Here is a 14,785-nt window from a genome sequence, read left to right as displayed (position 1 = left end):
TCCTCATCTATGCTGGAAAATGCTCTGCCACTCAGATATGTCCCCAGCCCTCATTTGACTTATGTTGGAGATGAAGTTTTGCTAAATCGCCCAGACTGACCATGAACTCACTGTAACACAGACCGTGATGTGCGATCCCCCTGCCTTCTCCTAAGTAGCTGGAATTACAATGAACTCACTGTAACACAGACCGTGATGTGCGATCCCCCTGCCTTCTCCTAAGTAGCTGGAATTACAGACCTTCAGCACCAGGACCAGCTCTTCAGAGTTTAAAGTCTTTGTACTTAGGCCAGTGATGCATTTTGAATTAATTTTTTATGTGATAGAAAGTAGAGGATCCAACACCCTTCGTGAGTATTCTGCTGTTGTGGCACAATTGTTAAAAAGATGATTCATTCCTGATCTTCCCAGGCAAGCATGGTGGTCCACCCCTTTAATCTCAGCACTTTGGATGAAGAAGCAGGTGGATATTTGGGAGATTGAGGGCAGCCTGGTCAACATAACGAGATCCAGGACAGCCAGAGCTACCCAATAGAGAGACTCTGTCAAAAATAAAAAAAAATGATTCTTGGGCTCAGCCCACTACTCCCCTTCACGATGAGAGGTTCACCTAGAAATCAAAACCTTAAAAGTGGAAAATTTCAATTTTCCAGGAAGCAAACTGGGCTCCTCAGAGGGAGCCACTGACAACCCTGACTTAGGGAGAATAAGTCTGGAGCTGAGTCAGCTCCTGCGACTCCTGGCTGGGGAGACGACCAGAACTGAGCTGGTCTCTGAGAGTCTTCAAGGTCTCCCAAATATAATGAAACTAACATAGTAGCCAATCAAAATTGCACTAATGTCACTACTTTGCCCCCTACCAATCAATGAGAGGTCACCTAACCCTTCTAGAAAATTCCACTAATTTTCCCACCCCCTGCATAAAAGAGTCCTGAGAGCTCCTTGGGTCATTGCCATTTTGATGAATGGTTGACCCCCCCCACCCCCCCCACCCCCGCATGCTGGCAATTTCTGCAGGATTAACACTCTTTGTCTTTGCGTACTATTTAAGTCTGTGGGTCATCCTTCAGTGATTCTTTGACCCTAACAATGATACTAAAATATTCTCTAAAAACAGAAAATAATGCATCCTCAGGGTGTGGTGACACATGTCTTTAATCCCAGTGCAGGAGAGGCATAGGCAGGCAGACTACTCTACCCTACAAAGTGAGGTAGGGCTACACAGTGAGACCCTGTCTCAAAACAAACAGATCTCTTTCTTTCTCTCTCTCTCTCTCTTTCTCTCTCTCTTTCTTTTTTTCTTTCTTGTGTGTTTGTGTTAGTGAATGCTATGTGTATGCAGGTGCTAACAGAGATCTGAAGAGGGTATCAGAGTCCTTGGAGCTGAAATTACAAACAGTAAGTTATGAGCCACCTGACATGGGTGCTGGGAACCAAACCCCTGTCCTTCGGAAGAGCAGCAAGCACTCAGAACTGCTGAGCTATCTCTCCAGACACCCCCTTCCCCCAAACTATTTAAGAAAGGAAGGAAGAAAGAAAGAAAGAAAGAACAAAAGAAAGAAAGAAAGAAAGAAAGAAAGAAAGAAAGAAAGACAGAAAGGAAAGAAAGAAAGAAAGAAAGAAAGAAAGAAAGAAAGAAAGAAAGAAAAGACAATTCCTGAGCTGGAAGTATAGTACATGTAGTTCAATGGTAGAATGTTTGATCAAATATATTGTTTGATCCAATATTCTACCATTGATAGATCAAACTGATTGATCTATCAATGGTAGAATATTGGATCAAACAATATATTTGTGTGTGTGAGACCCAGTGCCACACACACAAATATATTGTTTGAAATATAGTTTGATCATACATGTGAGGGTTTACTTCTGGATTCTTAAGCCCATTCCACTGAACTCTTCCTGTTGATTGGTGTGTGTGTGTGTGTGTGTGTGTGTGTGTGTGTGTGTACACCTGTATTGGGTTTGCCTGTATGTGCACCAGGTGTGTGCTTACTGCCTTTAGTGGTCAGAAGGTCAGTCCCCTGGAACTGGAGTGTCAGATGCTTGTGAGCCACCATGTGGCTACTGGGAATGAACCCAGATCTTCTGAAAGAACAGCTGCTGCTCTTAGTCATGGAATCATCACCCTAGCCCCTCTTTTTTCAATTAAAAAGATTCTCGTGTGTGGAGGGGGGCCGGTACTCAGGGTAGGAGGGGCATTGCTCGTGTACCACAGTGCACATGTGAAGGTCAGAGGACAACTTCATGAAGTCAGTTCTGTCCTCCACCTTTAAGTGGTTTCCAGTGATTGCCTAGGTCTGGCTTGCAGAATATACACATACTTTATCCAGTGAGATGACAGCTTATCATTACTGTATTATATGTCCTTTTGTTTGTTTGTTTCTTTTTTGAGACAGGGTCTTGCTATGTAGCTCTGGCTATCCTGAAGGTCACCATGTAGATCAGATACTCGCCTGCCTCTGCCTACCAAGTGCTGGGACTAAAGGTGTGCGCCACCACAGCCCACAATACATGTCTGTCATGATGCTAGCTAGCATCACATTATTTTTATTATTATATATTTGTAGGAAGTATACACATTGAAAAGTGTGAGTCCTCAAACTTTGTTCTTTTTCAAGATTGCCTTGACTATTCTTCGTCCCTTAGATTTTTCTATGAATTTTATCTATTTACTTATTTATTTGCTCTTGATACAGGTCTCACTTTGTAGTTCTGGATGGCCTAGAACTTCTTAGCATGGCCTCAAACTCACAGAGATCCCCCTGCCTCTGCCTCACAGATGCTGAGGTTGATTAAAGGTGAATGCCACTACACCAGGCTTCCTATGCATTTTAGATCGACTTGTTGATTTCCACAAAGAACTTGGCTGGGATTTTGGTAGGTACTATACTGAATCTGTACGTTAATGAAGTATTGCCATCTTCACAGTTGTTAATATTAACAATTTATGGCCAGGTATTCACTTCTACCTAGGTTATCTTTAATTTCTTTCAACAATGTGTATAGTTTCCAATGTAAAGCTTTACATTTCTTTTGCTAATTCCTTTAAAAAACTGTTTTAAGTCAGGCATAGTAGCTTGTGCCTCTAAGATCAGCACTTGGGAGGCTGAAGCAGGAGAACTGTGTTTGAAGTTAGCTTGTGGTACCCTATGAAAGCCTGTTTAAAAAAATAAAAGCCAAATGTGGTAGAGGTAGAGTCAGAGGAGGAGTTAATTCAAGTTATATAGTGATTCCGTTATATAGTGAATCCGAGGCCTGCCTGAGACACATGAGACTCTGTCTCAAAAACTTTGAATAACAATTTTAGTAGAAAGCAAGTTGAGTTTTGCCTTTGGTTTTTCTGAGAAATGTATACAGTAAAAGCATGATTTGATAAAATAATGTTTTAAGGTAGGCACTCGAAGCCTCACAACTCCACAGGGCCCATAAAGTTCTAATCTAGTTTCCAAGCCAGTTTGGGACAAGTAGGGTCCAGGCAGAACCATGAGTGATCAGGCTTAGGTTACTTAACAAGGTATCTAAGAACAGAGTTTAAACATCGCAGGATTGAAAAGCTAATCACAGGCCCTGGCAAGGGAAGAGGGAGTGTGTATCCTAAGTGAAACCGACTAAATGCCCTGGACACAAACAAGCTGGACTGGGGCCTGATCTATAAGGACAGGAAGTTTAGAAAGTGATCTCTTTCCAAACCTCAGGCATAAAGAACATTCATGGAATGACACACCTTTTCTCTTGGCCTGCAGGCAAACACCTGCTAGGTGACTGGGTAAATGCCCGAGGCAGTGGAGAAGATTGGATTGCTTCCTAGATTGCAGACCTGGTTTTACTTATCAAAGGGCAGAGAAATGAGAAAGCTTCAGTAGCCCTCTGGGGGCCTTCCAGAGTCCAGAGGGCAACTCCTGGAAGCTTTCCCCAATAACCATCCACCCTGTTTCCTGCCAGTACCCACAGGAGCTCCTTCTGGAATGCCCATTTGCTCCATGCTACCTCCTCTTCTTAGGATGAAGAAGTAGCTAACAGACTTACCCCTACAAGGGAGGCCTAAGTTTTCCTTTCCTGGGGCACAGAAGCTCTAGGAAATCAAAATGTCCTCTTAACCTTGAAGACAATGACTTATGTCAGCACAGAAGCCATTTGTTGAAGACCTCAAGTAAGGAAGTTAGAATAGAAATTCCTGTGCAGGGCTGGAACAGGGCTGGAACCTATGGTGCAGCCCTCATGCTGTACAGACTGAACTCTCCAGTCATCTTAGCCTTTGACCTGACCCACTTCTCTGAGGAGCTGAAAGGGGACAGGGCGCCAACTTCTTCCTGTTGCCTCCTTGAGGAGGCCATGGTGTAGGTAGGGACTCTGTGGTTTTGGACAGCTCTTTCCCTCCCAACAGGCTTTCCCATTCCAGGGTACACAGTCCCAGGCAGGAGACGGTTATGGAACAGTCTGAGTTCTGCCTGCCTACCTACACCAGAGGACTACCCTCTGAATCTTTCCCATGTCTCCTCCAATGCCATTTGGTGCAAGCTCAGGGCTTGGCACCTAAAGCTGAATAGCTCCCCTCTTATCAAGCTGCTGGAAAGATCCTTGGGCTTGCTGAAGTAAATGATTAAGATTAAAAAAAAAAAAGAACTGGCTGTGCCTTGTGAGTTGGGGTGTACCCTGTAGGGGTTGTCAACAGAAGCTCTTGGAGCCAAACAATGGAAGGAAAGGTAACCACCCAGTTGCCACTGCATTTTCCTTCAAGGCTAAGTCTGAGCAGACCTCTCCTTGGCAAGGGGTAGTTTGTACATTTGTCCCCAGAACACAAGGCAGCATTTCTTCAAATGCTCTTCAAAATATACTTTGATGTACCCGAGAATCTGGGCAAAACAGAGGCATGAGGAGGAGCTGATCTTAGAAGACTTCAACAGCAGAGCCCGGATGCCCCATCCCACAAGGGACATGACTGAACTTTGAACAGCTCTCTCTGACTGCTGTGTGGGTCGGACAAGTTCAGACGTTTGAGTCTGGGGGCCATCCTTCAGAGCTTCTCGGACCCTAACAGTGGAATGTGGCTAATGCAGTCTCCTCTGGAGACTGTTGCTGGAGTCTTAGAGAAGAGGTGAGAATCCAGGGTTCCTAACAAATCTGACTCCAAAACAGAGAAGTAAAAAACAGGAAAGGAACTTTAATCAGCAGAACTATACCAGGAAGAGAAGGGGGATGATGCTGTCAGCCCTGGCGTTTGAGGCACTCACAGGAGCTCTCAGCTTACACAGGACTGGGGACAGAAGCTGGAGTGAGAAGCATGTGCTAATCAGCCATGGTCAAAGTGTGGTCTGGTTGATCATTATCTCAGGATTGGTCTGGCGGGCCTTGTTCAGTTGCTAAGGGTTAGGGGTAGTTTTGATCCTTGTCACAGATGTTTATCCAGGGGCTCTGTTGTTCCTGGAATCCAGCAGACTGTAATGACTCCATGCAAAGGAAACAGGTGTAAACTGGAGTCATCATACCAAAGTTTTGTTCTGTTTTTTTTTTAGTTAACCCACTAGGCACCTGGAAGGCCAAGAGAAGAGTCAATGCTTTTAGCAAGAGCACCCTGTATGTCTTTGTTCAACAGTGGTCAGTGCCCACCCTGGGTTTGGGGAAGGAGAAGGGTCCTGGGTACTTGGTGAGGAGAACCAGAAGAATGCTTCTGCATCCAGAGCAATAGTCAGAGATACTTTGCTCATAAGTTGGAGGATGGTGGCCAAAATTCGCTGAGAAAACCCACTTGGTTAAAGCTGAATCCATTCAAACACCATTCCCCAGTCCCTTTCAGTGTCATTTAGATCTTCCCTCCTGATTGCTGTATGTCACACTCACCAACACACACACACACACACACACACACACACACACACACACACACACACACGATCCTAAGTGCAGGGAGACCAGTGAGCTGTGGTTACAAGGCTGCTGGAGCCAACTGGAGCAACGCTAGGCTTCCCAGATCCAATGTACAGGGAGAAAGACAATTTGGACTGCACAAGAGGTACTGGCAGGGACAGAGGACAGGACAAGGCCAGAAGAGGCTGGGGAGATGGTTCAGCAGTTAAGAGCATTTGTTGCTTTTACAGAGAACCTGGGTCCAGTTTCCAGCATCCACATAGTGGCTCACAACCATCCATAATGCTAGTTCCAGGGGATCTGATGGCCTTTCTTGACCTCCACCAGGCATTCATGTAGTGCATACATACTTACATGCAGGCATCACTCATGCATAAAATCAGTCTTTTTAAACCCCCAAGAATCCTTGTTTTTCAGCAAGAAAACAAATACTATTACAATAGCTATCTTTTATTGAGCACCTACTTTGTGTCAGGCACTTTCCATATGTCTGTGCTTATTATTAGAATGACCTTAGAGGTAGGCATTACATCACTCTTACATAGAAAAACCAGGCTCAGTGGGGGTAAGCAGCAGCTTATTCAAGGTCACCCAGCTGGTTGACAAATGAAGACTGGGGATATAGCTCACTGGAAGAATGCTTGCTTAGTATGCTTGGGGCCCTGAGTTCTAGCTTCAACATTGCCAAGAAGAAGAAACAAAAGAATTGGCATTGGAGATGGGTATCTGGGGGAGCCCTGAAGCTCTCACCAAGACCTTTTACCCAGAGAACATTAAGGATTCGGGCACAGGCTCTGAGAGGGAAGCTGAGCGCTACTTCCTCCTTCTCCACCTTCTCTGGCAAGCCTTGGAGTCAGGAAAAAAAACTCACCTCACTGTAGCTGGAGTTGATCTTAGAACAAGAGAATTACTGAGATGAAAGACCTTACCCCGTACGTGTGTGTTGGCAGGCATCAGTGTGTAATGTCATTCACGTGCCAAGCACATCTCTGCCAGAATAAGAACATGGTTTTCCCGTTTAGACTACACTCAGAGCGTGTGTGCAGCCAGGCAGCTGGGTAATCTTAAAGGGCTGTTCATTTCCTATAGTTCTCTCGGTTTACAACAGGAGTTAGGTTGAACCCAGGTTGTCAGGCTTTCTTTCCTCTGAGTCAGTTCCTCAGTCCAGCTCTTCAGTTTTGAACTCTTAAACTGGGTTTGGCATTATCTAGGGAATCTACCTGAGAGGGGGCCTAGGTCAACAATCAAAGCCTTGATTCTGCCTCTGTACCCTCCCTCTAGGCTTATCTAGCCTCAGGAATATTCCATTGTGTTGTAGATTCAGAGACCCAAGGTGGGCATCTCTCTTTCTCTCTCTCTCTCTCTCTCTCTCTCTCTCTCTCTCTCTCTCTCTCTCTCTCTCTCTCTGTCTCTCTCTCTCTCTCTCTCTGTCTCTCTCTCTCTCTGTCTCTCTCTCTGTGTCTCTCTCTCTCTCTCTCTCTCTGACAGAAGTGTGTGTACACACACACACAGAGACACAGGTTCTTGAATTAAGGCAATGAGTCCAGCCTGCATGGCCCTGCAAGTCTATCCATTGGGGCATCTGGCCCAGGTCTGGGTCCAAAGTTGAGGTTGAGACCAGTATATATACAAATATGTTAACATAATGTTAGGAGTCTTTTCACAGACAGAGACAATTAGTTCAGGCTGAGCCCAACTCTCCTATGGACTGGGAAGAGACCTTTTGCTTCCTTGTCAGCTGGCCAAACCAAACATCTGTATCTTTTCTTCCCTAGATTGAGTGGGACCAGGTCAATCACTGTTCAGGTATGTGCTGGGAACTCATGGCCTAGCTGCTGTCATCAAAAAGGCACAATTTGTCTCCTTCCTTCCTTCCTTCCTTCCTTCCTTCCTTCCTTCGTTTGTTTTTTTTTTGAGACAGGGTTTCTCTGCATAGCCCTGGCTGTCCTGTAGACAGCCCTTGCTCTGTAGACCAGGCTGGCCTTGGAGATCCACCTGCCTCTGCCTCCTGAGTGCTGACATTAAAGGCGTGTGCCACCACCGCGGGGCTAAAGGTATACTTTCTAAATATGGTAGAAAACTATTTGGGAGCTTTAAAGAGGATCGGTTCCTCATTTCAGAGGACGAAGATGGATGGCTACAAAGACCAGCGGGAGGAGAGGTTTCCCTCTGCTTTTAAAGCCAGACCTCGTGAAACAGAAAGAACAGACCTTTGTCCTCTCAATTCTCTGGCCTCCAACCCAGGGAAGAGGTTTTCTGCAGCCTGGAGACCGGGCTCTTAGGATTGTGCGCTGGTGCAGTTCCTCCCCTCTCAGGTCTCACCTACAGCTGTTGGCTGGAGCACTTAAAAGTCAGTGCTCACTTCCTAGGTGGTATAGGAAGGGGTCTTCCTGAAGGTTCACCTATCGCATGTGGTGCAGGATTAAAAGTCTGTATGAAGGCTGGAGTTAGGGCTGTGAGATTCCTAGGTTCTGAGCTGGGTCAGGAAGCCCAGGTGAAATAGGCGACCTCATCCAAGTCGACAGGGTAATCCGTGAGCAGCACCGGAGTCTTGTCAAAAAGCTCACCCTTGTAGCTTCGCCATTTGCCGGCAGGCAGGTAGACATCGCGCTCTTGCTTACCAGGCTCCAGCACCGGCGCCACCAACAGTGTGTCCCCGATGAGGAACTGTGAGTCAATGCGGTGAGCCGTTTCATCCCCGGGTGCGATCCACCACAGGGGGCGCACGATGGGGTCGCCGGTGTCGGTGATCTCACCAGCAAGCTCCAGCAGCAGTGGCGCCACGAGGGAGGCTCGCAGAGCAGCGAATTTGTGTGCGATGGCTACCACTTCTGCGTCGTACTGCCAAGGAGGGATTGAAAACTGCATGGCAGGCATGAAGGCGGCCACCTCCAGCCAGCGCACGTAGAGCTCGCGTTCTGGCCCCGGCCCATCTTGGCGACCGGCTGTGCGCTCCGGCACCGCGTTGCCACCTATCATATCGGGCAAGATGAACGGATAGCCCAGCATACTGACGGTGAGCACCGCAGGGATAAGAGAGCGCAGCCCTAGGTCGTAGCCCCATACCGAGTCGCGGTCCACTAGACGGAAGAAGCAGGAGATGTTCTGTGACTGGTACCCCACGCGGACCTCGGCTAGAGAGAAGAAGGGCTCCGCCATCTCAGTGTACCTCCTGCTCCACACACTGGGGTCAGACAGAGGCCTGTAGGTGCTGAAGTCCCGGGGCAGGTAGCTGACCTCACCCGCGTCGAACTTAAAGGAGATCACGTTGTAGCGAGAGCGCAGGCGCCGTAAATGTCCCTGGAACCACTCTCGGGCCTCTGGGTGCGTGAAGTCCAGCACCGCGCCAATGCCGTTCCACCAGCGCACCAGCGCGGGCAGCCGGCCCGTGGGCTCACGCACGAACAGCTCGCGCTCCACACCTTCGCCGAAGCTCGATGAGTTATAGTTGACAAACGGATGCACCCAAAGTGTGACGCGGAAGCCAGCATCTCGCAGGCGGTGGAACATGTCACTGGCGTTGGGGAACTTGCCCTCGTCGAAGTCAAAGTCGCCATAGGCGGGCGTGTACATGTCATCGATTTCCAGGTGGCTGCTGTTGAAGCGGTGCTGGCGGATCTGCTGGGCGAATTGTAGCACCTTGTTCTGGTCCACAGCGCGCCCATACAGTGCCCACGTGGACCAAATGGGGTCTCGGAAGGCCTCTGACGCTGGTACCCTAGATGGCTTGTTGAAGTAACGTCGAACCATGTACTTGTGGATGGAGGTGACATCTGAGCCCACGCACACCCGGTAGCTGAGCTCTGGCGCGGCAGTACGGCCGGCTGGTGGCTTGTAAGATGTGTCGTGGTAGCGTGCCTGCAATCTCATCGAACGCTCCGTACTGTTCCAGCCCAGGTGGAAGGGCACTGAATCATTGACTTTGATGGCGGCCGCGCGTGAAGATAGCCAGTAGCGCTCAAGGATGCCCCCGAATGCGGCGTCAGAAGAGTAGACGTCGCTCGTGACAAATGGCTGCGGCTCTTGCTGGCCATCTAGGCGAATGGGCCAGTGTTGCGTCCTCATCTCCGCGCCGCCATACCAGTGCGCCGCAGCATCTCCCAGAAACATCGCGTGCTCCACAGCACGCCCTGGTGCAGTTTCCTCCCAGCGCACGCGGTAGCACATGACAGTGTCCTTGGGTCGTACAGTCTGGATAAAGAAGTGCAACGGGCGCCCATCGGCCGCTCGGGAGCAGCCAAGTAGGGCACCATCCCGGCTGCAGGAGTCAAGGTCCAGAGCACCCGAACGGAAGGCCAAGCGGAAGACTTGCTCACCCTTCTGGTTACGGATAGAGAAGCCGCCACGGTTCAGGTCCAGCAGCTCTGCACGCAGGCGTTCAGCTTTGCGTAGCGAGGCGCTGTAGTAGCACCAGGCCACAACTGCCGCCAGCACCAGCAGCAGTCCCAGCACCGCGGAGCACAGCAGAGGTCTCAGCTCCTTAGTGGGCTTGGGTTTGGCGGGTGAAAAATTGTCAGGCAGGAAAGTGTACATGGTTGTTCCTGGGATAACTTTGAGGTTTTTAGGGCCTGCGCGGCTACCGGGTCGTTGTCGGGGGTAGGCCTGGCTCTTCTCCTGAAGGTTCTGGGGCATCAGTTCCTAGCTAAAGAAGGAGCCGCCACACCAGGGCCCATCTGAATCTGTCTTGCTGAAGTCTGCAAAGGGGAGAGAGAGGAAACTGAAAATTTCTGTTCCACGGCATTTCCATTTCTGCAGCCTAGTAGAGGGGCTGAGAGCTTGACAAATGGCAAAGGCAGGACTCTTGTCTAGGACAGCTGGTGTCTTACCCTCGATTCTCTCAGGCCCCACTGCTTGCCAAGTTGGTTAGAACTCTGTGAATGGAGAGAGCCATGTGAATGAAAGAGCTTGCTTCTGCCCTTTCTTGGTAGAAAATTAAAGGCAGAGAAGCTAGGCAGTGTCCAGGGTCACAGCGTAAACAGCCAGCCCTGGAGAAGGCCCGAGGAAGCCCTGGGTAAAGAAGGGCTTACTCTTCTAAGGCCCAGATAACACAGTGTGAAGGGTCCAGCTGTTCCTTGAGACCATTAACAGTGCAGTCAGTAGGCTGGCTCCCCTGCCTCTAAAGAGGCAAGGACAGAGGAAAGGGAACAGCTTAGTCATGGAATTTGACCTTGAGTCCAGCCAGATGGATATCTGGAAATTAAGGAAGACACCCAAAGCCACATTCAGTCACAGAGACTGGTTTGTCAGAAGGTACTGGGACTGGGTCAGGAGCTTGGTGAAGAATCTTGCTTTTCTGATCTGCCCCTCTTAGCACTCAAAATGTACCTTGCCCTGAGTTATCAATCCAGGTCCATTTCTCTGTCCATCTTTCTTTCTGCTCCCAAGGGAGAGGTTGTAACCTTTGGAATCAAAGCTCAAGGCACGATATGGCTTCAGCTTTTTTTTTCTATGCAGCCCAGAAAAGTGGCTCTTAATTTGTGATCCTCCTGCCCTAATCTCTAGGTAGCTGGGATTTCATGCATACACCACCACAGTTGAGCTCAGCAACTTTCTGACTCCGTTTCCAGCCAGGCCTATCCTGAGACTACCAAGCTCATTCCCTCTGTAACCTAAATCCTCAAGTCTCCTGCTTTGGGAGATTTCAGCCATCTAGCTTGATAACCTCCCCTCTGCCTACCAGCTCTTCAGGCAACAGATGCCCACCTCCCTTATACATGTCCACACAAAGTATGCTAAACATCAAAATATGTCTGCAGGAAAACTCAGTCTTGGGGCAGATTTGTCTCAACCTGCTGAAAAGGCCACAAACTCTTTCTGTCTCAACCCTCAGGGCAGAGTCCAACAAAGAAACAACACCTGCCAGGTGCACACACAGGGAGACACACTGACAGTCATTGGGTTGCCTAATTCCCCAGCTGGGGGATGGAGAGAGAGAAAGAGAGAGAGAAAGAGAGAGAGAGAGAGAGAGAGAGAGAGAGAGAGAGAGAGAGAGAGAGAGACTGGCAGATGGTAATTAGTCACTTCCCAGATGCCATTGTCTATCTGTCTCCAGTGACTTCCAAGGTGATGAAACTGCTCAGGCTCTTCCTGGACTCTTCCTTCTCTCCCATTCAGAATCGTCAAGAAGGCCAGGTGCAGGAGCTAGAGAGATGGCTCAACAGTTAAGAGCACTTAACTTCCAGAGGATCCGGGGTTCGAATCCCAGTACCACATGGCTTCTCACAAACTGTAACTCCAGTCCCAGGGGATCCAATGCTGTTTTCTGGCTTCTGCAGGAAACACACACACACACACACACACACACACACACACACTGTGCACATACACGCAGGCAAATACTCATACACATAAAATAAAAATAAATAAATCTTCAATAAAGAATGTCAGGGGGACTGGAGAGATGGCTCAGTGGTTAAGAGCACTGGCTGCTCTTCCAGATGGACCCAGGTTCAACTCCCAGTAACCACATGGGTGCTCACAACTGTAACTCCAGCTCCAGGGGAATCTGACAACCCTCACATGGACATATATGCAGACAAAACACTAATGCACATAGAATAAAATAAATAATTAAAAAAGAATGTCAGGTGCAGATGAGAGTTTTGATCATAGAAGACAATATTCAGTCTTATTCTTATCCAGTCCTTAGCCCCTCTCCCCCCACCCCAAGCTCTCTAATCTCTCAGTCTGGATCAGCCTCTACTTCCTCTCTGACTACACAAGTTAGAGATTCCCTAGCCTCCTTTAGGTAGCAGTGTCCTTACTGACACTCTCAAAGCTAAGAGGAACCCAAAGAAGACGGGGGCGGGGTCAAAAGTGACTTACTGCATACTTACGTTCATCCAACACAACCAAGGGTACATCCTGGGCATTGAGGGGTTAAGAGGAGAGGGTTTGAGTCTGAATAGGAAAGACTCCTTAAGCCCCAATGCTTACATATTAAATTGGTCTAATCTTACCACCCCTGGGAGCCTGAAAAGCTCACCATGATGCCTCTAAAGCTCTTTCAAAACGCAGGGAGAACCCATTAGGTTTTTTTTTTTTGTTTGTTTTGTTTTGTTTTGATGAAGGATAGAGCCCACAGACTTAAGCACCCACTTTATTAGGCTTCACCATGTTCTTCCAAATGAACCCAAAACATCCAATACCAGCAACACTGCGAGCTGTTGTCCATTTTACAGATGGGAGAACGCAGGTAGTCAGAAGTCACCCACTGGGATCCAAACATCCTGCCTCCACCTTCCATAATGAGAGATGGGTGTGGACGGATGAGGTCTGTCTTTTCAAAGGCTGTGGCAGCTCCAGCTTGCCTCAGGCAGATCAGGACGATTTTAGGGGTGCGAAGGGGGCAATTTAGTGGCACTGCTATTGTAGCTGGGGGGGGGGGGGGGAGGAACTCTGTGGCTCCAGTCTTCGCGGCGTTCAAGACCCCTATAATCTGTCGAGTCTGCCATCTGGCCAACACAGGCTAAGGCTAGCAGGTGGGATCTGCTGAGTGGTCCGAATAGGCTTAGCCTAAGAAAACTCTTCCTGTTCCCTTCACACTCAACCTCAGTCTTGGCTGCAAGTCCCAAGCCTACAGTTTAAGGGCGGGCCCAGATCAGCATAACCGAGCCACTTGAGGCAGAGGCCTTTGTTGGACACAGTTGGGAGGGGAGTGGAAATGTCAAAGGTAATTCGATCCTGCCCATCTCCCTGCCTTGCTCAGGGGACAGGATCCACAAGGATCAAGTGACTGCACTAACACAACCTGGAATACTTCACTCCCACCGATGGCGCTACACCCTACACGGTCCAAAGGGGCAAAGGAAGGTCAAGGAACCCGTCGCCCGCTGGGAAGCTCTGGCCTGAGGAGGAGTTCAGGTGTCCAGGGTCGCTTCACAACTAGAGAAAGTTCAGGAACTGTGCTCCTTAGGAAACTCACCACCCTCACTGGGACCCAAAGGGCCTCCCACTAGGTTCACCTACCTCAGTGACCGCCACACGGAAGAAGGGGAGAAGGGTCCTCCGGCTGATCCTCTCCCCACGCTAGCAGGAGTTGGTCAGCCACAGCCCTGCGGGTTGCTGACAGGCAAGGCACCGCGGAGCCCCTCCTGCGCCCCGCCCTCCAACTACTCGGCCACGCCCAGCCGTCCAATGCGGCTTCAGGCCTGGAACTCTAGCCCCACCTCTGGTGCTCAGCCCCTCCCCCACAGCCTCTGGAAGCTCTGCGTGCCTTGCACGGACTTTCTTCTCACTGCCCTAGATCTAGCCTGGTTCCAACTCCCGCTTCAGGCGCCGCCCTTGCCAGACCTTTGCTAGCCTGGCTTATCCCCAGGCCTTATGGGAGATGTAGTTCTGAAAGGAGTTGCTGAATGTTGGGGTTCTTGCTGAATGTTAGGGTTCTTGCAACGTCAGGCTAGGCTTTCTATGTATATGAGAGCACAGCAAGGTGAGGGGGAAGAGGTATCTGTGATGGTTTGAATAAGAATGGCTCCCACAGGCTCATATATTTGAATGCTTAGGGCCTGGGTATGGTACTCTTTGAAAGGATTACAAGGATTAGGAGGCATGGTCTTGTTCCAGTAAGTGTGGCCTTGTTGGAGGAAGTATGTCACTGGGGGGTGGGCTTTGAAGTTTCAAAAGCCTATTCCAGGCCCAGAGTCCTCTGCCTATAGATCAGAATGTAGAACTCTCAGCTGCTTCTCCATCATGCCTTCCTGCTGCTATGTTCTGCCATGATAATAGACTAACCTCTGGAACTCTAAGTAAAACCCCAATTAAATTCTTTTATAAGAGTTGCCATGGTCATGGTGTCTCTTCACCATGCAATAGAACTGTGACTAAGACAGGAGTCTTTAGGAATCCATTCCCTCGAGGTTTGGGGAGCTGTATTCTTTTAAGAAGTAACACAGGGCTGAAAAGATGGTAATCA

At 48.9% G+C, this 14,785-nt stretch overlaps 1 protein-coding gene across 4 annotated transcripts; it reads right to left on the bottom strand.

Moving 5' to 3' along the window:
* Nucleotides 1–6,305: 6,305 nt before the first annotated feature.
* Myorg (myogenesis regulating glycosidase) lies at nucleotides 6,306–13,975 on the bottom strand. Of its 4 annotated transcripts, XM_076935152.1 has the most exons (3): nucleotides 11,898–11,991; nucleotides 10,698–10,743; nucleotides 6,306–10,565 (listed from the first exon to the last, which is right to left on the bottom strand). In XM_076935152.1, exon 3 carries the CDS (start codon nucleotides 10,501–10,503, stop codon nucleotides 8,353–8,355), a length of 2,151 nt encoding a protein of 716 aa, XP_076791267.1. In that variant the 5' UTR covers nucleotides 10,504–10,565; nucleotides 10,698–10,743; nucleotides 11,898–11,991; the 3' UTR covers nucleotides 6,306–8,352. The 4 variants fall into 4 exon arrangements, 3 of the variants coding, with proteins under 3 accessions (XP_076791267.1, XP_034359585.1, XP_076791268.1); XM_034503694.2 differs by lacking the exons at nucleotides 10,698–10,743; nucleotides 11,898–11,991 and adding an exon at nucleotides 13,840–13,974; XM_076935153.1 differs by lacking the exon at nucleotides 10,698–10,743 and having other exon boundaries at nucleotides 6,306–10,566; nucleotides 11,898–12,012.
* Between the last annotated feature and the right edge of the window lie 810 nt (nucleotides 13,976–14,785).

Source organism: Arvicanthis niloticus, chromosome 5, assembly GCF_011762505.2.
Source record: "Arvicanthis niloticus isolate mArvNil1 chromosome 5, mArvNil1.pat.X, whole genome shotgun sequence".
Classification (NCBI taxonomy): Eukaryota; Metazoa; Chordata; class Mammalia; order Rodentia; family Muridae; genus Arvicanthis; species Arvicanthis niloticus.
This window is presented reverse-complemented; position numbering and strand designations above follow the sequence as displayed.